The sequence below is a fragment of the Diadema antillarum genome, unplaced genomic scaffold (assembly GCF_040938485.1).
Source record: "Diadema antillarum isolate AM-2024a unplaced genomic scaffold, OU_Dant_1.0 seq00000954_RagTag, whole genome shotgun sequence".
Taxonomy (NCBI): Eukaryota; Metazoa; Echinodermata; class Echinoidea; order Diadematoida; family Diadematidae; genus Diadema; species Diadema antillarum.
This window is the reverse complement of record NW_027271802.1, coordinates 113,611-136,626: the sequence shown is the minus strand read 5'-3', so window position 1 is coordinate 136,626 and position 23,016 is coordinate 113,611. Positions and strand designations below refer to the sequence as shown.

Genomic DNA, 23,016 nt, shown 5'->3' with positions numbered 1-23,016 from the left:
AGAATGGGTGGAGTTCCCACTGCCATTCGAGGCAAAACCATAAAATTAGGATAAATTAAATTCTCCTCACTTGTGCACTCACACGGATGATTGCCATACATGCATCAAACATGCATAAAAAAAGCTAGCTCATGCACATTAATTCATATATGCAAAACTGTATTGCAGACGGGCTTAAATTCCGAGCGTTCATGGCTCATAAATCTTTATCAGATATTCAAGTCACTGCACTCATGGCTCGTAATGGTCCCAAGGTTGTTTTACACCCATTCTGTTGTGATGCCCATCAATATCACATTACGGAAAAATTACAACTTATTTTGTTTTTTCATAATCATGCAGAGTGGCAGTTTCTAATGGATACAAATGTAGGCTTATTGATCATTGTTTTAAGTCTTCTGTGTCTGGTGTGCATGCTACCTCCTAGCTACAATGAGCAATGAGATTTGATTTGTTTTTGGTGTCTTTTTTTTTTCCCCGAGGGGGGAATGAATGGTCACAATGTGGTTAACTGCATCAATGCCGAGTATCATCTGGTTGTTCATGACGTGCATGTTGATCAAACAAGCATGCAAGCTAACAAACAAATCCTAACATACACAAACTAACGCAAACTTGGTTCAGATTTGACCTACTTCCTGATAATTGAAAGTCTACATCCATCGTGTTCAAGAATCAGAAGGAAAAACACAAAAGAATCTTGATCTTATCCCCATTTACATTCCTTAGAATAACAATGAATGGATGAAATTGGATGGTTGGTCTAGCCATCCATCTACCTATCTATTCATCTATCAATCTATCTATCCATTTAGCCATCCATCTCTCTAACCATCTATTCATCTATCTACAATTATGTCCACCTACTTCTATCTACAGTGTATCTACATCTACCAACCTATCTACACATGTATCTATCTATCTATCTATCTATCTATCTATCTATCAATTTATCTACAATTGTACATTGTATCTATCTATCTATCCATCCATTTATCCCTCTATCTATTTACATGTATCTAGTAGAGTTATCTGTCTGTCTACTTATCTACATATTTACAGTTGTATCTACAATGGACATCTACCAACCTACATGTATGTATGTATGTATGTATGTATGTATGTATGTATATAAAACTGTATGTATGTATCTTTCTATCTATCTATCTATGTATCTTTATCAGCATGTATCTATCTCACTGTCTTCTTGTTTGTTCGAATGTTAAGGACCTTAACCCATAATGATTATACGAGGGAGATCTCTCTCTCTCTATCTATCTTTCTATCTGCGATTATATGGGGGAGATATCTCTATCTATCTACATGTGTATACATTCATCTACCCAACTATCTATCTATCTGTTTAACAATATCAACATGTATCTATCTCACTGTCTTCTTGTGTGTTTAAATGTTGAAGATCTTATCCCTAAAGAAATTATATAGGGGAGATGCTTACCTATATCTACAAGGTATATCTATTTATCTATCTATCTATCTATCTATCTATCTATCTATCTATCTAACAATCTATCTATCTATCTATCTATCTATCTATCTATCTATCTAACAATCTATCTATCTATCTATCTATCTATCTATCTAACAATATCAACATGTTAATTTGCATCTATCTCACTGTCTTCTTCTTTGTAATGTTGAAGACCAATTATACATGGGAGATCTCTCTGTACCTCTGCGTGGACTCTCATGGTTGAAGAGGATTCCGTTGCAGGCGAACATGTTGTAGGCCTCCCGAAAGTTGATGGTGATCCAGTAGGCATAGAGCTTCGCCACTCCTGTGGTGGTGGTAAGAGAGAGGAATAAGAGGAAAACATGAATACATGGCTAATCAAGTCAACTGCCTTTGCTGAAATCCAGTGTACTTTGGTTGCTGATTAGAAGAAATGATTTCTTTGATCCTTTCTGTGTCAGTGAGTCAAATATGCACAAATTTTATACACAAACCTATGGACATGAAATGAATGTGACACACAGAGGGTTAATGTTATTTTCTCTTGTTATAATACAAAATAATTGATATCATGAGAAATTCCCATATGAAGTCTTCATGCTTCAATATGTTAAAGGTCAAAATTAAGTCCATAGACTATCAACATAAATTTTATCTTGGAAAATTATGAAAATCATATGCTTGGTTTTTTTTCCCTACGCTAGCTTGAGCAACATAAGTTTTGTCTTGGAAAAATCATGAAATCATGTATTTGGGATTTATTTGCCACCATTCAATGCACATTGTAGGCCTACAGCGTAGCTTTTAATACATCTCTGTATTTATTCATGTTTCTATCAGTTTCTTTCTCGTATTAGCAGTGCACAGTCAAAAGACTCCATTAAATGTCCCACGTCATCGCACAGTCTGTCAATCATGTGCTGCACACAGAGTTGTGTACAGAGTACCGAAAATGTCAACTATCACCCCCTGACCTTTGCCCTGATCTGACATTCCTTTGTATCTGGATGACATGTGTACATCGACGACGTATGTGCACATTCTGACGGTTTATTGATCTATTTGGAAGTGACATGGCATCACACCGCACTGAATGTTCAAGGTAACACATACATTGTACAGTTGTACACTCTACAGGTACTATCTGCATGGAACAGATTATTGCCGTGCGGACTTCACTTCGAAGTCAAAGACGGCGGTCGGGTCTTCCATATTCACCCCCTCTTGAGGCAAGATAATGCCAACTGGGGGAGGCTTGCGTGATTGGGCCTAATGAGCTGCACCATCAGTATTGTTCATTTGCTATGTTGCACTCGACTCCTGGCTGTGCCCCCAGGCAACATCATCTTCCCTGGAGGCTTGCTCCGGAGAGCTGTAACCATGGCGATGGCAGCTATTGTCCACACTGGCACAGTAAATATTACATGCGCGTGGTCAGGATATTGTAGGTCCCCGACAGCCTGGTCGCTCAGCCATTTATAACCTATGTTTTGTTTGATTTTTGAAATGGAGATTGTTCCCTTTGTAACGCATACAAACTATGCACATACAGTGTGCACATTGCACCATAAACTGGCCCGTATTCCAGTAGCAATTTTACCATACAACAGGACTGAACAGAAGCCTACGAGCTGGTACAATGTGTTTTCATCTGAGTGTGCATTCAGTGCATGCCAACACATATGTAAACATATTTAGATATAATTATGACAACATTGTACGTGGACACAAAATATGCCCACATCAAATTTTGTGCCACATGTATGCTACAAGAACTTGAAACAAAAAAAGAAACAACAAATGACTCGGGGGAAATCGCCACCATTCAATGCACATCGTACATCAGTGGGCACAGCATGATTAAGATTGATGGAAAGCAGTCACGATAACATCAAAGACCAGCAAAATATAAACAAGTCCCACATTGTAATATTTATATTACGTTTGTACGTCGAGACTTTTGATGATGTACAAACACCGGAGACATGTTTACATTGTATTATCAGTGGGACTTCATTTCCATGTATTTGCTATGACAAGACAACCACACAGTTTATTTTACATAATTACTCTCTTGTATTGTGCTTTCTATGCAGAAGCACTTAGAAATGCTTGTGGAGTGTGCACCATATTACCTGTATCATATTTCCTATGTACAATTAAGATTATATTACAGACAACTGTCCTTAATCAAATCATCAGACTTTGTGTATCTATGAATTCATCTACAGCTCCTTCAAAAAAAAAGGGGGAAAAAAAAAGAACTTTTCATTCAAAGAATAGGTTTTAAGCTGAAGGCGCATGAGGATATATTCTACAATGCCTATTTTTTTTTTTTTTCAAATAAGAAAATAGTGAACCATACGGGGTGCATGTATGATTCACCAATGGATTGTTCTACACACAATGAGCTTTATGTGGGCCAAGATATGGAGTCTCAGATTCCCACAAACAATGAGACAAGACCTGATAATAGGCCATTTCCCCCTTTAACATGTTCTCAACAGAACACACCATTGTCTGGCATATGTCTGGGCTTTTGACCTTTGCACAACAGGAGTTGAGGGGGTGGGAAGACGGGGGTGGGTGGCTAGAAATGCAGGGACTGCCAACCAACTTTAAAGTGAGCATCAAATGTACATTGTAGAAAAAACAAAATCCTTACTGTAAAACCACAAATTTTCACGAGCATGAAATCTTTGTAAGGAACCAAGATTCGCAAAAACAAAATGCACGTGAACGTTCCTGATTACACTACGGTGCACTGAATGCCAGTGGCAGTTCGTGACAATTGTACTACCTCAAGGGTTCTATCTACTAAAACCCGATCCTCAGTACTTGGGAGTTTAGAATTACTGGCCTAATTGATTATCAGACAAATCTTCACTTGGTATCTCAGTACCAAGCCTACAATGAGAGGAAATATAAAGCAAAATTTAAAAAATGCAAAGAGATTGGTGCTTTAAGCCACCGATGACCGACACGAATGCATACAGATTGTGTGCCAGGGTCATGTATGGATTACACTTGAGAGTTAAGGATAATGAAAAAATGATAACGAATTGACTTTGATATCACAATGCATAGATACCATCTCTTTGCAGCAATGCACTCCCTGTCACCTAGGATTGGATCGATGCAAGCCAGTGCTGACCCTATTTTGAGGAGAGTCATGATACACTGCTTTTTTCTGCAAGTACAGTGTATGTGTAGTACATAGTGATGTACTTGGCCTGAAAACCTCCTGCATTCTAATGACATGTACATTTGTAACTGGAGCAGAAATAATGCATGCATGAATATTTTGTTTGTTTTTTTTCACCTTTTTGCACATTGATTAAGATATACACCGACCTACTGTATGGTGAGTGAGCGATGAAATGACTGTACATGAGGCTAGTACGTTTGTATATTTACATTATCTGGCGCCACAACATCTGGTCACGATGCATATGCAACATATTTTTTTTTCTATAATCTTCTCTCTACAATTCTGCCTCTGCATCATCTGGTCCTGACATATTCATGTATGCTCATTACATCTTTATATATATATATTGCGCTTTTCCTGGTTTTTGTTTTGGTTTTTCTCTCTCTCTCTTTCTCTCTTTTCAAATCAAACACTGGAATTAACTGCTTGCCTAAAACGGTCTAACAAATCTATATATCTCTGGTAATTAATTTTCCTCAGCTGAACAAACACACAAACACATAAATTGAATAGATGAATTACATATGAATTAATGATTAGGTGAAAATCCCGGCTTTTACAGCGCACCTATCGCAGGGATCGAATCTGAACATGCTGTGTACTCACTCCACTCGCTGGATTAAAAGCAGACTGGTCTAATTTAAACTTTCTGCCACATGCATGCTCAAAATCTACCACTGAAATGACCAGCTCCTGAATGGGCCTCCCATTGCTATAGTGTACACCTGGTTAGAAAGGAGTGCATATGATCAAGTGGATAATAGTGTCTCAATGGAGGAACTTTAGCGCCCCTGCTGGGTACAAACTCTCTACTTCATATCAGGAGTGAACTCCATAGGGCCTCCTGACCACCAGACCTTAATACCAGCATGCTGCATTAACTGCAAACTATCAAACGATGGCGTATCTTTCGTGCTTGTGTAAGATTTTTTTTTAAAGAGTAGCTACAAGTGTGGTACCATTTGGAGTAATAACCCTAACATCAAGCAACACAAACGGTAGAAATGAGGCAGATCGGTCGTCATTACCGTACGGAGATCGCGGGTAGAAGGGCGTCGTCTCCTTCTGGGGGATCTCCTGCACCTTGCCGTACATCTCGCTGGTGGACGCCTGGTAGAAGCGCACGCTGGAGTCCAGCCCGCATGTCCGGATGGCGTCCAGGAGCCGCAGGGTCCCGACTCCATCCACGTTGGCCGTGTACTCGCCCATCTCGAAGGACACCTAGGTGTGGGCACAGCCACGGAGGAAAGGCAATCGATGGTAAAACAAAAAAGATTTGAACACATTCAGATTTTTACATCCCTCTTCCACTCATTTTACACTCTTTGATGTAATATGACTGTTTTACCCTTTTTTGCCTGGAAACACATCTGTTTAACTACCACGATTTTTATGCTAGAGTGACATTTATCCTTTTTGCTTTTCTCAGTATGATATAGTGCATGGTAATTATGCAGTGTATTCCATTACTACGTATTTCCATATTTCACTATTTATTTCATTTTTTTCTTCACTGACAAATTGTATGATGTTCAAAGAGACAAATGGCACTAATATGTTGATCATTTCATCATATATCTAGTTACTTCCATTCATATCTTATAGGCATTTGAATGAAGGATTTTTAAAACTTTCTAAATTGAATTATAAATTCAGTTTGATATTGGACAGTATTTCATTAGAAAATATAATTATTCTCGGCATGCATAATATCATTAGAGAGAGTGACAGAAAAAAAAAAAAAAACAAGCAAGAAGAAATTAGTTTTACCAAGAATTGTTCAACAGCACAACACATCAAGATAAGTGACCCGGAAATATCTGTGTTATGTTTCATGCAACAAGGGGGAAAGTTTGTTGTCACTCATATCCACTACATTTAGTTTACATCACATTTCACGACATTGGATGGAATATGAGAAAATAGTGCAGGAGTTGAAAATGAGGGCATTATCTCCTGGTTTCCCGGGAAATGAGGCCATCAAAATATAGATGGGGGGGGGGGGGGGAGATGGCTTTACACTCACCCGAGCCACACGATAAATTTGGCCTTGATGTAACTACTCCATGGTGAAACTGAAGGGCATGTCATTAACTTAATTGTAACAGCCTCTTTCAGTATTCTCTTTAGAGCTCCTATGAACAATCACCGTCATTTAGCAGCTACACTAACAGTAAATGTGGAACTCACTTCCTCAGTGTATGAAGAACCAAAGCTCTTAAAGTGTACAATACCCTTGAAATAAAATTTGTGTACAGCTAAGATACATACACAAAACAACAACAACCATAATTTACCTGTGATAGCTCTTGAAAGTACAGATATTTCAATAAATCAGATCATATCTCTATAACAATTTGGCACTTGTGCTCTGCATGTTTAAGTTCTGCTCCGTAAGCGCCGGTACTAATGTACGCATAATAAAGGTTCTAGCTACAATGTATGCATGTACGTTTTTTTACAAATAATATCGAGATTCAATGTTGACCAGTCCGTAGCTGATCGCACACACTTTGCATATCACTATGGTTCAAGATGCATGAATTGGAAAAAAAATATTGATAGCACAATCATAGGATGGAAAGAATAGGGTGATCAACTAGTCTATTTCAAGTCGTTTTTGTTTTAGTATACTCTTTACAGTTTATGTTTAAAGAGGGTATGTTTCAAATATATTCTACAAATATAGCGAACATACCACTCAGGGTATTGGCACACTTTAAACTTACTATAAGGACAATCTCAAGACTTACCTACAAGTACATGTATAGTGTATCTTTTTAATAACTTTAATAACACAGATACACTATAACTGTAGGTAAGTCTTTAGATTGTCCTGAAAGTGTACCAATACCCTGAATCGTATGTTTGCTATATTTGTAGAATATACCTGAGACATACATTGTACCCGTACAGAATGACTGACATTCTTATGTTTAAACCCTGTAATTATCATTCTTTTGTAATTTTGTTTCTACTTTTCTTTCTTTTTGTGATGTCCTGAAGCAGCTTGAACATTTAAATTTAACACACACAGTGCACTAATCAATATGTGTAGTTAAAAGACCACAAAAATAAATGAACTGTTGGTATGCACACTAGAAGTTGACTTCAAAAGTGTACAGTATTGTTCTGGCATTGACTGCATTGTGTAGACAAAATCTTTCTTGTGCAACTTTCTTTCACGGATCCTGGCTTCTCACGAAATTCATGAAAGTTTCAACCAACTTCTGGTTTTACAATACACACTGCACAGAACATAAAGTCCTCCACTTTTGAATATAGGAAAAGACGATGCTTGAAATCTACAGTCAGCCTACTGGGGCCCTCATTCACACACCGCCTGAAAGGATCCCATGGGGACCGGCCATACTAAGTGAATAACTCGGCATCATCAACCTCAGTGAATGATTCCTGTCAAATGTGATCATAACCCTACAAACAGAACAGGGACCACCCCTGAAAACTGCCATGACCAATTTTCATCTATCCTCAACATCATACATGGGGTATATCTAGACACGCAACACTACTACGGCATGCTGCTTCCATATCTGGAAAAGAGGGGCATTTCTGAAATCGCTGTACTGGCCCTTTGGGGCGCTGCTTCTGGGCCGCCGTATGAGATACAAATAATGTACTGTTCAAAAACAGCAAAACAAACAAAAAAATATCTTTGTATCATTCCTCTCGTGTTCGTATGATTTCTGCCGAGCATTGATAAAATCTCATCCTGAATGCAGTTCTTTAAAAGGAGACAACAGTGCTTCTGACTTTAACGATTCAAATCCATCCAGCATGCTTCCCTCTCGAAGGCCTGATTTGGCAACGAGGCTACCATTGTCATAAAAAAAAAACCCTACTCCCACCTCCCAAGAGTATTTAAATGTAGTGTTTACCACTGGGAGCAGTGATTTTAAAAAAAATGCTTGAGTTATCACATTTGATACATATATGTATGTGTATGTACCATCCCAGTATAGCTTCCTACGAAAAGCTGCAACAGGGATTACTTCTTCAAGGTTCACAGTCCACAAGGTTCACAGTACCACAAAACATTCTACCATATGAAAATTTTGCAATAAAGCCTAAAGTATAAGAATATATTACTATTTTGCTCAATAAACCATGACTGCTGATAGTTTATTCTAAAAAGATTACAGTAAAACCATTGTTCACATTTTGTATATTTAACAATACTTAACATCAATTTTACCAAATTCAAATTTTTACATTGGTTATTTCCATCCCTCACTCACATTTTGGAGCCATTTTGAAGCATTAAAGCGTTGTTTTTTTTTTTTTTTGTTTCATCTGCAAATGGTAAATAATGCCTTTAAAGCTCTACAAGAAAATAAGACATTTGACAATGTCACCCTGTTTGCAGGCCATTGGTACACATTACATTTAAGCGATTCTGTTTCCCCTGTCCCTAAGATTAGTGTCTGCTAAGTTTGATAAATTAAACTCAGTTCATGGGCTTCACAGAATGAAAATGGAACAGGTAAAAAGTCTACGAGAGGATGATGATGATTGACAGATGACGGATGAAACACAAATTGCAATGACATCATGGCACTGGAGTCCTCGAATCCCGTGAGCCAAAGGGGTGCTACAGAATGCTATGCCATGCAATCATTGTACTCAACCATTGAGCAACCATATCTACAATTGTGTAATCATGTAGTGTGGAAGATTCAGATTCAGATTGGGTCTTAGGTGGTACGTTCATCCTGTAGGATGTCTGAAAGTGACACCCACAGCATTGCTCAGCAAGACTCGGAGAAGAAATTTTGCTGTGAGTGTTTGTAATTTTGCAACAAACTGAGAGAACAGAATTAATGATGATTATAGTTGACTTTTTAAAAATCTTTTCATATACCATTCCCAAATTGCTATAGACACTGGAATAAAATCCACACTTGCTGTGCACTTAGGGCCTACACCATTCCCTGGGGAGCATTCCAGCCAGACCACCATTTTCACTCTTTCTGTGCTTCAAATGCCCAGAAAACCTCATGCCATTTGTACACCATCCAAAGTCCCTGGCATGGAGAAGATTTTTACAGCACGCGTGTGCTCCAAAACCACATGAACACTCAGCATCCTGTCCAGTATCCATTTGATACACATGGGTCGAGAGGAATGTGGCTCAATAGCCTAGGGTCTTGCTCAAAGATACGCACCATGCCATGGTACAGCTTGAAACTTGCACCTACTGACTGAAGAGTCGGCGCACTACCCGCCATACCACAGAACCTCTCATTAGTTTGCATACCAGGTAAAGTTTGGAACCGACATTTCACTTGATGAAACTGGAGTGCCATCCAGGTGGGCAAGAAACCAATTGTGACGAAAATTGGCACAAAGTGATGAGGAGCAAAAGTAAAACCTGATGAGTCAGCTTAATGGTGGGACGTGTTGGCACATGAACTTGACAACATTGAATGGCAGCGAAACCACTCTTGGGAGGAGAACTGGCAAGATTTCAAATTGTAGTAAACAAGACAAACACGCATATCCCTGGATGGAAAAACCCTAACCGCAGATCAAATTCATGATATTTAATAGGTCATGGAGTCTCGGAGACAGAACAATTGGCAAATTATTTTGCAGCTTCAGGACGCAGAAAGCAACATTTGAAGAAATATGAACAGCCTGCTTAATCTGTAGAGGACGAGCGCCGAGTATACTCGGGCAGGGGTCTATGGGAAATGCAAGTTGTAGCAAAATTAGCCCGCCCTCAATGGGTTGGTAACACTCTGTGTGATAATCGTGAGAGGTACACCAGTAGAACTTGAAAGAAAGTTGCTCTCATTTTTTCCATATGACAAGATGGCCAGATAGCTCATATTCAGCAGCATTGTGTAGCTGGTCTTCCATGGGGTCCAGTTGTGAGTACTTGGGACAGACCACTTCACCAGGTTATGCATCCTGCTCTATGCCATGAATGAATGAAGCAGGCTCTTGCACCGTGTACGTGCAGGAGTTGTGACCGTCTCACACACGGGACCTCCATTTTATGTCCTATCCACGGGACAGACCATTTGCCTCTACTATAGGGGATCACACAATAACACACAACATTGCTCAGTAATACTCACTTGGGTTGGAATCCGTGCCCAAACCCAAGCCGTATGATTGATATATGATTGACGTATGATTGATACGCTACCGCATGAGCCATCTTGCCACCCTCAAGACTGCACTCCGTCAAATCAATAATGATGATACCATTACCAAACACTGGTGCTTTTCTTCTTCTTACAAAAAAAAAAGAAGAGACAAATATATAAATATATTCATATGAAGACTCTCCGATAGAGGAGTACACATGCAGTAAATGCAGAAAGCACTAAATATGTAGCAGCTGGTTGGGAATATATTGTGTCATGAAATATTTTGAAGTTGATTTGAGGCAAAAAATAGACTGGAAGAGCCTCAGTAAACCCTCTGGGGAGCAACATACAAAAAAAAGAGAGAAAGTCATTGATTACTGTTCACTATGCAAACAGGAAGCCAATAGAGACTACAGAGCTGACGAGATGGGAAAATAAGCAATTGAAAACAACAACAGCAACACCACCATGATGTATCACATGCACAGGACAGGCGAAACCTTTGAACTTTCAAAAACCCAATTCCAAGAAATCGATATTCACGCACCATACGAGATGGTGGTGGATGTACAGCATGGTTGCATTTTGCCCGACCACAGACAGAAACCTTTTCCTCACATGATCTGGTTCAGAAGGGTTGTAACTTCAAATGCACAAATGTACATTACTTGTATGCAAGATGTACACTGTACATGCTTATGTGCTCTCTGATTTTTGTTATCACCTGCAACACACACTTTTTCCCCCTCCATACTCTACACAATGTCATGATCATTCCCTGCAAACGGTCACAAGGGCTAAATCAAAAGAGACATAATCGTGTATATCAAGGGGACAGAAGAATCAATTTTGATGAATATCATGATATATCATCTCTTAATGCTTGTAATTTGTGCTTTCTGATTTTTCACAAAGTTCAATTAGTCTCTATGGTTATTGGTTTAAATGTCTATTTGGTCTAATAATTCAGTAGTCTGGTACAATGTAAGTCTAATTAGTGTCATTAACATATATCACTGTTAAATGTTAAAATGGTTACATCAATTACTTGGTATAATATATTATATTTAGATGTTAACTGAAAAAATTAAAATGTGCACACACCAATTCATTGCTGTGTGTGTTAATGCTTGTGCAAGAAACAAGAGCATTAAAAATGAATTATATACTATGGAATATATAGATGTTTCCTTGTAAGAACTGCCACAACTGGGCAAGTTAATCTGAGAAGAAGTTAACTTTAAAAAATAACAAATGAAAATAAAAACAGGACCGACACTTTGTGTGACAACATTGCAAATTTTGAGTAAATTTGGACAATACATCGTACAGTACAGCCGGTGAGAATGCTATCATTGCATTTCATTTTGTACCAAGGAGCCCAAACAGATAATTGCTATTTCATTTACAAGACCAGAACAACTGTCAATAACTTTCACATTTTTGAAATAGAGGCATTTCTTTCTTTTTTTTAAAATCTCTTTGAGGATGATGTGCTCGAGCATTTGCTCTTCAATTACAGGCAATGTTAGCTTGTGTGCTTCTAACACACCTCAGTGCTGTTTCTGTACTGGGGGGCCCTTTTTTTTTTTCTCTCTCTCTCTTTTGTAATGAAGAGGGGAAATTTGTAATCAATATTTGTTTGCTATACAAATGCTATCTTGCCCCATTATAGCGCTCCAAAGCCTCATCCTCTCACCACAAACTGTCTCATCCTGAGCGTTCATACGATTTCAACAACTTGGCACCAGAACTGCAAGTCAGTCAAAATTCAGACAACGTCTCAGTGCGGATATATCGAAGTTCATAGAGGCACGAGAATTTGCCTATTGCGAAGACACAAGAATTTGCCTATTGTGACGCCACAACAAAAATTGATGACGTCATCCACTGCACTTCCTGTACGACCATGCCACAAGGGCAAGAAATACCGTCAGTGTGCAGGGTACAACACTCCTGAAGAAGGGTGTGATATTCCAGAGGAAAGGTGCAATACTTCAGAGGAAGGGGATTAGATGTCCCTCAGAGGACCCAAACAAATCACATCAGAATTATTATGACCCATATTCTGCCTGGAGATTTAGATAATGTATACGCTTTAACCACAGATTATAAAAACCGTGTGTCACAATCACGTATTAATTTTGTTCGATTTGTATGCTCTTGCCGCAGTTCACATATCAGTCCTGACCGAATAACATTTGCACTCACTGCAGTGTCATTTCCTTTGACTTTCCGGTGCATATTTCTACTACTTGAATACACCGTAACGAATACTAGCATCTTTATTGAATTTATAATCCACGGTTATATAAATGCTTTATCTACACCGCCATTAAGAAATTGGGTCTGTGTCATTAGGAGAGGTGAATGATTCAGAGTTGCATTGAGGGCCTTTAGATTAGAGTTACCATCCCCTGTGTCAGTGTTAACACACGGTTAAGTTAATCAACACACGAATAGTCACAAACACATACACACACGCACGCGCGCGCGCACGCACACACGCAAACACACGCACATACTGTAATTGCACATGTACACACTTGCACGACAGTTAGGGACAACGTGTATTGCTTACATCGTCACGTGCTCCACAGAATGCGGTTTACCCGGCACTTTGTACTTCACTGCAATGCACTGATATACAATATATGCAAAAGCTTGATAAAAAGCAACAACATGTACTCACATGCGCAGTTTGTCATTTATAGGATTTTAACATGTATGAGTGTATATCCGTATCCATAAATGTAACACTGAATGTGGGGGGGGGGGGGGGAGGGATGTGTCATGGTGGGGGGGGGGGTTAGCGACAGGATACCTATCTGGAGTAAATTAATAAGATGATAAAATATTCAATATCAGTGGACCTCATAAGCAAGCCACAAGCAAAGCAGCCATTTTCTCTTGCACTGTAGCCATGCTGATGAGCAGATTTCTGTGCAAAATATTACAATTAATGTATAGAGTCAAACCTGTCAATAGCAGCCACCGCAAGGGAGATGAAAAAAAGTGGCCACTGTAGACAGGTGGCTGCTATATTCAGGGTCGTTAACATAACTTTTCTCTTGGGGGAATTGTGTTTAGTGGTCGCATACGGCAGGTGGCTGCTATAGACGGTGGTTGCTTCAGACAGGTTTGACTGTATACATGTGCATCATATTATATATTTCTCTTTTTATTTAACACCTTACCACGAACAGAATTTAAAACAGTTTAGCATAAATGCAGAGGAAGGAAATCTCATCCCAATGGCACACTTGCAGAGTAGAACGGAATTGAAGCAAAGCAAGTATCCATCCATTTGTAAGGGGGGTGGGTGGGAGTCTGTCGAGGGGCTTAAAAAATCCAAGTTTTCACCTTTCGCTCTGCTTATCATTTGACGTGTGTGGTAATTGTTATCAATATCAGTTATGCATTTGTACAATGTCGATTAACTCTGATAATGTAATCTACATACTTCTCCGATGTAGATTACAAAACTTCTCCTTGTCTGCCGAATTATGCTGTTTTGATTGCAATAGGCAAAATGAAAATCATCTCTTTGATTATAGCAATATACACAATACATCCTTGCTGACAAAACATCATTCAGGCATGCACGACCAGCTTGCAATACGCACTTGAATATACTGAAAACAAAAAGAACAGTTATACAGGCAATAACCATTTAACGTTCTGGATCACACCCCCAACGGGTTACAAATACTGTAAACGTCAATATTTTCGCGCGATTAATTTTTCGCGCTGAGCGGCTCGAAAACATATTCGCGGGTTCTTAAATTTGCGCTCCACAGCGGGTTAATACACAGTCGCTGTTTTCATCCAGCGATGCCAGCGTATGAAAGCGACGTAGCGAGCGGCGCGAGTGTGAGTACAAGCGCTCAAATACGTAGTACACTGTACACGTATTTTACTCGATACATGTACTGTAGTACTAGTACTGTAGTCGCGGAGATGTAGCACACCAATCGGTCATGGGCTCGGTGCGTGCGGTGCGTGCGATGATACTGCTATATGCGTAAACATGTCTGTACTACGTAGCAGTATCATCGACAAAGCGCACGCAATTCAGGCCGTTCAAAATGTGCATAAAAAATTGCGAAGATATATTCGCACGTTTTTGAATTCACGCTAGCCGAACGTAGCGCGAAATCCGCGAAAATTAATGTACCGCAAAAATTTCCACGTTTACAGTAGTTTGGAGAATGGGCATGTCCTCCAACGAATACCATGCCATTATGCATTCTTTTATCACAAATAGCATGCATTCACAAACAGAAAAACCAAGGGCGAGGAACTTTTTAAGCAGAAGGGGCTAATGATGGCTAGGGCTGGAGGTGGTGGTGGTAGCGGTGGTGGTGGTGGGGGTAAGCTGCGACCACGCCCTCACTGTTGTACCTTAACGTGACTCTGGGCTCCAAGGTTGTAGATCTCCGTCGGTCTCACACGACTGATGATCTTCACCAGACACGTGCTGTCCGTCAGGTCTCCGTAGTGCAACACCATGGCTGGAAAGGGCGGGCAAGATGAAGAAAGGATTAAAGCTAAACATAGTACTCAAAAGGGCTCAAATTTCTCTTTCACCGAGTTACATTTAATAGCAATATATCGGAAAACTTCCCTAAGAAACTTGTCAAGCTGACGCGATTTGCCTGGATAATGAGGTATTTCTCATAGTATTTTGAGGTCAATAGTGTGAAATGATATAATATAAAATATCATTCTGGAAGCCCCCCTTCCTGCTCAGGAGTGGGTATGCAGAAACGCTGCTAATGCGTGATAATTGAATCATGTCCAAACAGTAGTATTGAATCCCACGCAAAAGTAAGCAGTTGGCAATTCACTCTTGTGTGCAATGGATACCACTGTGGCCCGCTTTATTGTAATCGATGTAATCAAACATGAAAATCACAAAGTACCAAACACGAAATAGGTTAGCTCTGGGACTGTACGACATGTAGTACTACTGGTGAAGCTTCTTGGCTAACATTTCCTTGTTCCCCAAGTGAAATTGTGTTATTACAGGATCATTTCACATGTTTTCTTATGCATTTGTGAATGATCTTAAAGCAAAAATCAACAGTTCTGTAAGCCACATAAGAACTATCTTCTCACTATAAAATGGAGATTAAAAAAGAAAGAAGATGAAAGAGACAGTATACATGTACAAATAGTGAATGGTCACGAGGTGCGATGGTACAAGATTTCGAACGAGGTGAAAGACAGAGGTGCTCTAATCACCAAGGCGAAGCCGAGTTGAATAGTGTGCCTCATCTTTCACAGAGTGCGATATCCTGTTCCACTGCACGAGTAAAGACCATACACTATTTGTTTTATGCAACACCTGGAACGTCAACAGATGATTGTCCACACATATCCTTGAATTTAACACAGAAAAGGCAACCATTTTTCCTTAAAAAGGTGACTGAGAAGCACAGTCACAATCAACCATGTACACCTAGTGTGTATATACGTACACAGAATTGATTGGTTAAAGTTGTTTTACCTACAAAACTGAATGACAAAATATGCGCTTGTAAGCGCACCTGTAATTATTGAGTGTTTGTTTATTGTGACATCAGAGCCAAGCAATGGAACAAAAACTGCGAGTCAATCGTGAGTTAAACAAAGGGAGTCAATGGAAATTGGTGACTGCCGACTGCCATAGCGTGCGATGGAACTTTTAACTGAATGTCACGTGATAGAAGTGAGAGAAGGAGAGAGAGAGAGAGATGAAGGAACAAAAACAAGGTGGAGAGAATAGAAACAGAAGGGTTAACAAGATGACAAAGAGATAAGAAAGGAAAAAGACTAAGAAATCATCTTGGGCTTTCAAATAAACATCTTCACCATTTTATCGTCATCTACCACACAAATTATGCTTTACCATCTGTTTTCTTGCAAAGTGATTTTACAGATCATCGCTGGTTTTAGCATGACAAAATTAGCATCAAGTAATGCCTCCCTCAGTAACTGCTCATTTAATTTTCAACGTTCGGGGAAAAGCCAGCCTTAGCACTTTTATGGCACAACAGGCACAATGCGCAAGTTACGACTTCGCATCAATCAATATGTCTATTAAAGCACTCATTTCCAGAAAAAAAAAATCTCAAAAGTTTAACATTTAGGCTGTGAAAGGATTTTCTTTAAAACCCATAAATGAGAAAATGAGTAGAATTCTGTTTTATTATGGAGGGTATGAAGAGAAGGGACATTTTATCTTCTTATTATTTGCCATAAAAGACGAGGATGTTGATAATCATCTTATTACAGTGCATGATCATTGCTGGATTTTGCATGACAAAATTGGTATCACGTAACGCCTCTTTACATTAACTGCTCATTTGATTTTCAACGTTCGTGGAAAAGTCAGCCGTAGCACTTTTATGGCACAACAGGCACAATGCGCAACTCACCACTTCGCATCAATCAATATGTCTAAGCACTCATTAGCAGGAAAAAAAAAATCTCAGAATTTCAACAACATTTTGGCTGTGAAGGGATTTTCCTTAAAACCCATAAATGAGAAAGTGAGTAGCATTCTGTTTTATTATGGAGGATATGAAGAGCAGAGACATTTTATCCTCTTGTTATTTGCCAGAAAAGAGGATGCTGATAATCATCTTATTGCAGTGCATGATGACGGGACGAAAAGATATCATTTTGTTATTGTATTTTCTACTTTCTGCTCATTCATGAGAGCTAAAATAGTTTAATTATATTCCACATTAACAGGTGAGAATTGGGTTTAAGTTTACTTTTTACTGTACCTACGTTTCGTTCTCTATGCTGTTTTACTTCACTTTAAACTTTCCACTTGTGTGCCAAAGAGAAGATGCAAAAATATATACACACCAACACAAATAAACAGATATGTATATCATTATATACATATATACACATATACACATATATACATGCATACATATAAAAATCTTATTTTGCTTCATAGTACCAGGATATGAAAACTGAGTGTCATTCTGTTTTCCCATGCGAGCATCTAAACAAACACTAAATATCAAATAAGTTTGCGCAAAGCGTCTAGAAGTGGGCGCTAATTGTTGTTTCACTTCGAAGTGTCAAGCAAAGTGACAAGACGTTTCGCTTTGTTTTTGTGTTTGGTTTTCTCAACCAATTGTAACTGGAGATCCGATAGCATAGCTGAAATATTATGTTTCCCAGTAATCTGCAGTTTTTTGCGGAAAAGGCGGATGTATTCAATCATGCGGTTGTGGTACGTGTGGGCTTGTATGTACACACGCATCTGTCATTTTACTCCGCAGAAACAGGATTTCGGAAGTCAGGGTGAAATTTCACTCTGTGTCAAATTTCTATTATAAAGAGGTGTCGCAAATCATAATATACGGAAAGTACTGTTCAAACTCTCATGAAAGCTAGACAAAACATAAAAAAGTACAGAAATTACATGTTTTTCATGCTTTTATAAACAGGAAAAATTTGTCACAATCATGTACACAAATTAGTTGAGAAGATGATCTCAATACCACGCAAATCTCCCACTCATATTTTTACTATCAAATTACCTTAATTTAGCATAATATTGATGTGAAGAAATGCAAAAGGGAAAATAGCGCCCTGTATAACATATCAAGTCAACCTCTAAATTTCAAGTTGTAGTTCTTTAGGCATGTTGGTTTTATTTAAAGGGAATGTGCTTACAGTTGCTGTACAAATATACATCTATTGAAATATACATACTGTAAAATGAGGGATGTTCCTGTGCATTTCAATTTTTATGTGCGTATTTTTACCGAAGGAAGAGTACAATGTAGGAAGGCACCATTATATCAGCTTATATGCAATATGTGATTGTTACTGAAAGCATTGATCTTTCATTTTTAATTATCATAAGTTCGGTAACTTTATCCTGTCTGATTACAAAAAAAAAGAGAATCTGGTATAAAGGTTTTGCTTCTTCTGTCTCCTAATGCTTTGGCATTTCATAGAGATATTAGGCTATAGATGCTCTTTCTTCAAATCCTTCATTGCAGAGACACTGAGTAAAAAGCACTACTTAAACCCCCATCAGTCACAGAGGGTCTTAATTTGATTCCACTGTACTCCTCAGTAAGAGGGGAGTCACGCAATTCACAGGGACTATACTGGCCCTTAACTCTGCAGAAGTGGGGATCGATAGGGCTAAAGAGGCTTTGCCACTGTTGATATTCTGTTCTGATATTTTCTTTTTGTTTTCTTGAATATATTTGTTTGTTGTTGCGGTCACTGTCGAAAATATTCATAAACAGTAACAATGAATGAAGACGAAAAGGTCCTTCTGCCCTTTGACTTGGGGGGGAGGGGGGGGGGGTGGATAAGGTGGGGTGGGGGGGGTATGGAGGGCGGGTGGGGGGGGAACAGACCTCCTTGTTGGTGAGACTTTGGGTCCATTGTACAGGTGCTGAATTCGGCCGGTGTTGAACGAGCTCGATCTCCGCATGATGCCATGGACCTGAGTGACAAACAAACATATCAGACAGAGCATCACTTCAGAGCTACTTTGGATTGCAACGATGGACATCACACTCACCACACTCAAACATTAATGTAAAAAAAAAAAAGGGTAAAAGGGGATAAAAACATCTCATCCAAATCTGCTTTACCCCCCACCCCCTTTTTTTCAAAATGGGACTGAGCAAACGAAAGATAACGGCTGCTGAAAGATAATACTTCAGCAAAGTTATCTAAAGAGCCCTATAAATAAGAGTCAATGTTAAACACTATAGAGTGGCTCAGAAAAGCATATTCACTAAGTAGTAATAGTCCATATAAACCAAGGCAATAACAACAATGATGTGAAAAATATGTTTAGTTACAATCTGTAAATTCAGTAGGAATATTAATGGCCACAAAAGGATCCAAAACAATATGAAACTAAAAAGGACATGGCTGTAGATATCTGGACAGGCCTCATTTTAGCCAAGGAAACCTTTTCATGATCCGTAAGCGACCTTGCGCCTTTATTACCTCGGGATATAATTGGGGCTATTCCAGAAGGCAATTCTGGTGCGAAATGAGCAGGTTCTTAATGTGAATTTCAACACTTGAGAGAAAAACGCTCTCTCTCTCCGGGGACAAATCTGGGCGCCTCCATCACCTTCCACCGGCTGAACTTCCACCCAGGTAAGCCATTTTGTTTCTTACCTCTCACACGTTTTAACGGATAATTTGACATCGCAGCACTAGCAACAGATAAGAGATGAACATACAGTTCAAGCATATACATAACAAAGTGTAAATCTGATCACTTCAAGTGATATTAGCTCTTCTGTTTGAGATGTCTACCTCCTCAAATTCCTGAATCACAAACTTTTAAAGGGGATGTGAAGGAGAAACAGTGCAAGTGAAATATGAAAATTGCAAATTACGTCCAAAATAACGACCAAACATACTGTATGTCCACAATGTGATAATCAAAAGTTTTCACAAAGCCAGACTTACTCCTGGTCAAAAATTCATGTGTGCACAATCAATGCCTGCATTTATACTGTAAATGATCAGGAAAGAAATTTCAAGAATTTAATCTAGAAAATAGGTCAAAGACTTTGAAAAACTGTGCTTGAAGTTGAACCACATACAACAAACAGTGTTTCAGGAAGCTCCATAACTGATTGAGCAGTGCAACTTATCACATACGGAGAGCCAATTTGCTGGATAGAAAATCACTTTACAAAGACTGTGACCCATCTGCGGTGGGCATGTTATACAAAATAAGGAAAGAAATTAGCATGTGGCTCTGAGAAAACCAGCCCTGTAAGATGTTTCACCCAGAAGTTCTGCATTATATGTCTTTTCATTCTCTTTTCTTTCTTTCTTTTTTAAATTTGAGAGAGTGACTCTTTAAGCGAAAATAAATAAAAGAAAATATCTTAAAGAGAGATATAATATACAGTGTATACTGCAAGAGAGGAAATGTTCATGCATTATGTGCAAAATGTATTTAGAGTGAACATTAAAAAGCATACAATTTTTGCCTTTTTAGGGGGGGGGGGGTATGTGTAGTTTTTTTCACATTGGCTAGCCCCTGTAGCGTGAACAAAATTTGTCGTAATGTGGACCAGTTACCTTTGTCAGTAGTACCTACATGTATGTGCTGTTAAAGCCATTAACAGCCGTGGCAGTGGTGTGTTGGTTTGAAGTGCTTGCTCATGACCATCAGCGATACTAAAAAAATTATATGCAAATTTCACTCTTACCCTGCCAAGCATGCAAAATTTCCACTTTAAACAGTAGACATTCGCATATATACGTCTAAGATTATTTGAGCTCCTTAAACTGAGATGATTGAATACCCAGTTTCCTCTTTTTTTTGGCTGGTTTTTTTTTAACCTCTTTTACATCTTTGGGTCTTCCCCAACATATGTAAAAGCTAGCAGCGCGCACAAATTCTACAGCTGCCACTCGACAGACATTCAAAAAAAAATCTGGGTGAGGAATGTTTAAAGATTTTCACAACCACCATGGCAGTACATGTAATTCCTGCACGATGCTCCCAAACATTACAGAAAGAGAGAGGGAAAGTTACCTCAAAACTGTAATCACTCAGATTGCTGAAGCTAGAAGTTGCATGTTCTCATTACCTTATTACTACAAACATTTCCACTAGAAACAAATTTCTCCCTTTTTTCCCCCCCTTTTTTTTTGTGAAGTGCAGGAGCATTTTGAAGAATTGTTTTCTAGTAAGAAGTAAAAGCGCTCTAGGAATTTCTTCAATTCTACATCTTCATATGGACAATACAAATATTCATCTTCTCAAGCAAAAATCAGCTTCGATGAATGAAAGTTCCATGGTGAGATTTCTTGCACAGCTTTAATGGCATCTTTGACAAAACTACAGCTTCTCTCGACGAGGTGACCTATCTTTGTTAATGGGAGCCACACTATCGGATAGAGAGAGAAAAATATAAAGGCAAAACAAAACAAAACAACATCCAAACTATTCTTTTATGGGAAAGAATATCATTCACATTTTGCAATAAAGCAAGGACAGGATGCAATTTATCATATCAGATCCAGGAATGTGGTCAAAAAACTGACATGAAGGCCAGCCAACATTCATCTGCTTTATGGTTTCACTGGGTGTTTCTTTTCCTTTTCTTTTCTTTGCTTTTTTTTTTCCCCGTTGGCTGATACGAGGCACTAGACTTTCTGGAGAGATAGCGAGTCATTGCATTGCATGAATTCTCGTCACTGGAGGCAGAAAACAGAAGAAAAATGAGAAGACATTTCAACATGTAGAGAATGAACAGACTTTGTGGCAGCCTCTTTTTGTTAAAATACCTGCATTGCACCACTAAACACATCCTATTATATGCAAACATGTGCTACATTGTACAAACTGTGTGATCATACAGCACACTCTTATATATCATACAATGTACATGTATAAACTGTATACTATATATACAGTGTATAGTATTCCTTTTTGAACTTTCAAATTAGATATCTGAACTTCCCATTTGCCTAAATGGTCATTCATACACGATCATTGCCTAATCAACGGCTTTCTTTCTTTTTCTTGTTTCTTTCACTATTTTTCATCTTAAATGATAAATAAAACTGTGGCTTCTTTCACAGCCAATTAGATATTTCTTGCATGATCTCATATTAAAAAAAAAACACACAAAACACCAAAAAACAAGGATGTACTAGTTAAAAGGAGTTGTGGAAAGATTATACAAAATGTTTGATTGAATTTGCAAGCCAGCACAGTGATGCTGTCAATGGATTGAAAAAAAAGAAGAAACTTGTGATCAGTGAAAGTTGTTTGATATACTATACCGCTCTGGCATACTCACCATGTATCCCTTTTCAATGAGAAACTCAGCCAGGTAAGACCCATCCTGCAGAAGATCAGATAATTATGATTTGGTATTTATTATGATGGTCAACATAGGAGTTATGGAGGACGTCAAGATCATAGCAAAAACACACATTACAACACACACTATAACCATTACACTGGATCCACACGAGCTACTTACCATTAGATGCGTTATATATTTTTTGCCAATGAAGTTCTCTAATGCGAGTCTGAACGCAAACTAGATTCATGTTTCTCCCAACCTTGTTCTTGAACTACAACTGACCAATCATAGTCCAGACATATCTACAATTGAGTCCTGATTAATTTTGGCAAAAAGCATTTGCAGTCTGAAAAATGACAAATATGACCTCTAAATCAAGAA

The 23,016-nt window shown here is 38.6% G+C and overlaps 1 protein-coding gene across 1 annotated transcript in view; it reads right to left on the bottom strand.

The window, feature by feature from the left end:
- The window catches only part of LOC139741806 (GDP-mannose 4,6 dehydratase-like), a 103,487-nt gene that overhangs the window by 56,362 nt on the left and 24,109 nt on the right, over nt 1–23,016 (bottom strand). The window contains 6 exon segments of the mRNA XM_071652391.1: nt 1,695–1,799; nt 5,714–5,906; nt 15,209–15,318; nt 19,192–19,219; nt 19,221–19,280; nt 22,627–22,671. Of these exon segments, the coding sequence (XP_071508492.1) occupies nt 1,695–1,799; nt 5,714–5,906; nt 15,209–15,318; nt 19,192–19,219; nt 19,221–19,280; nt 22,627–22,671 (541 nt within the window).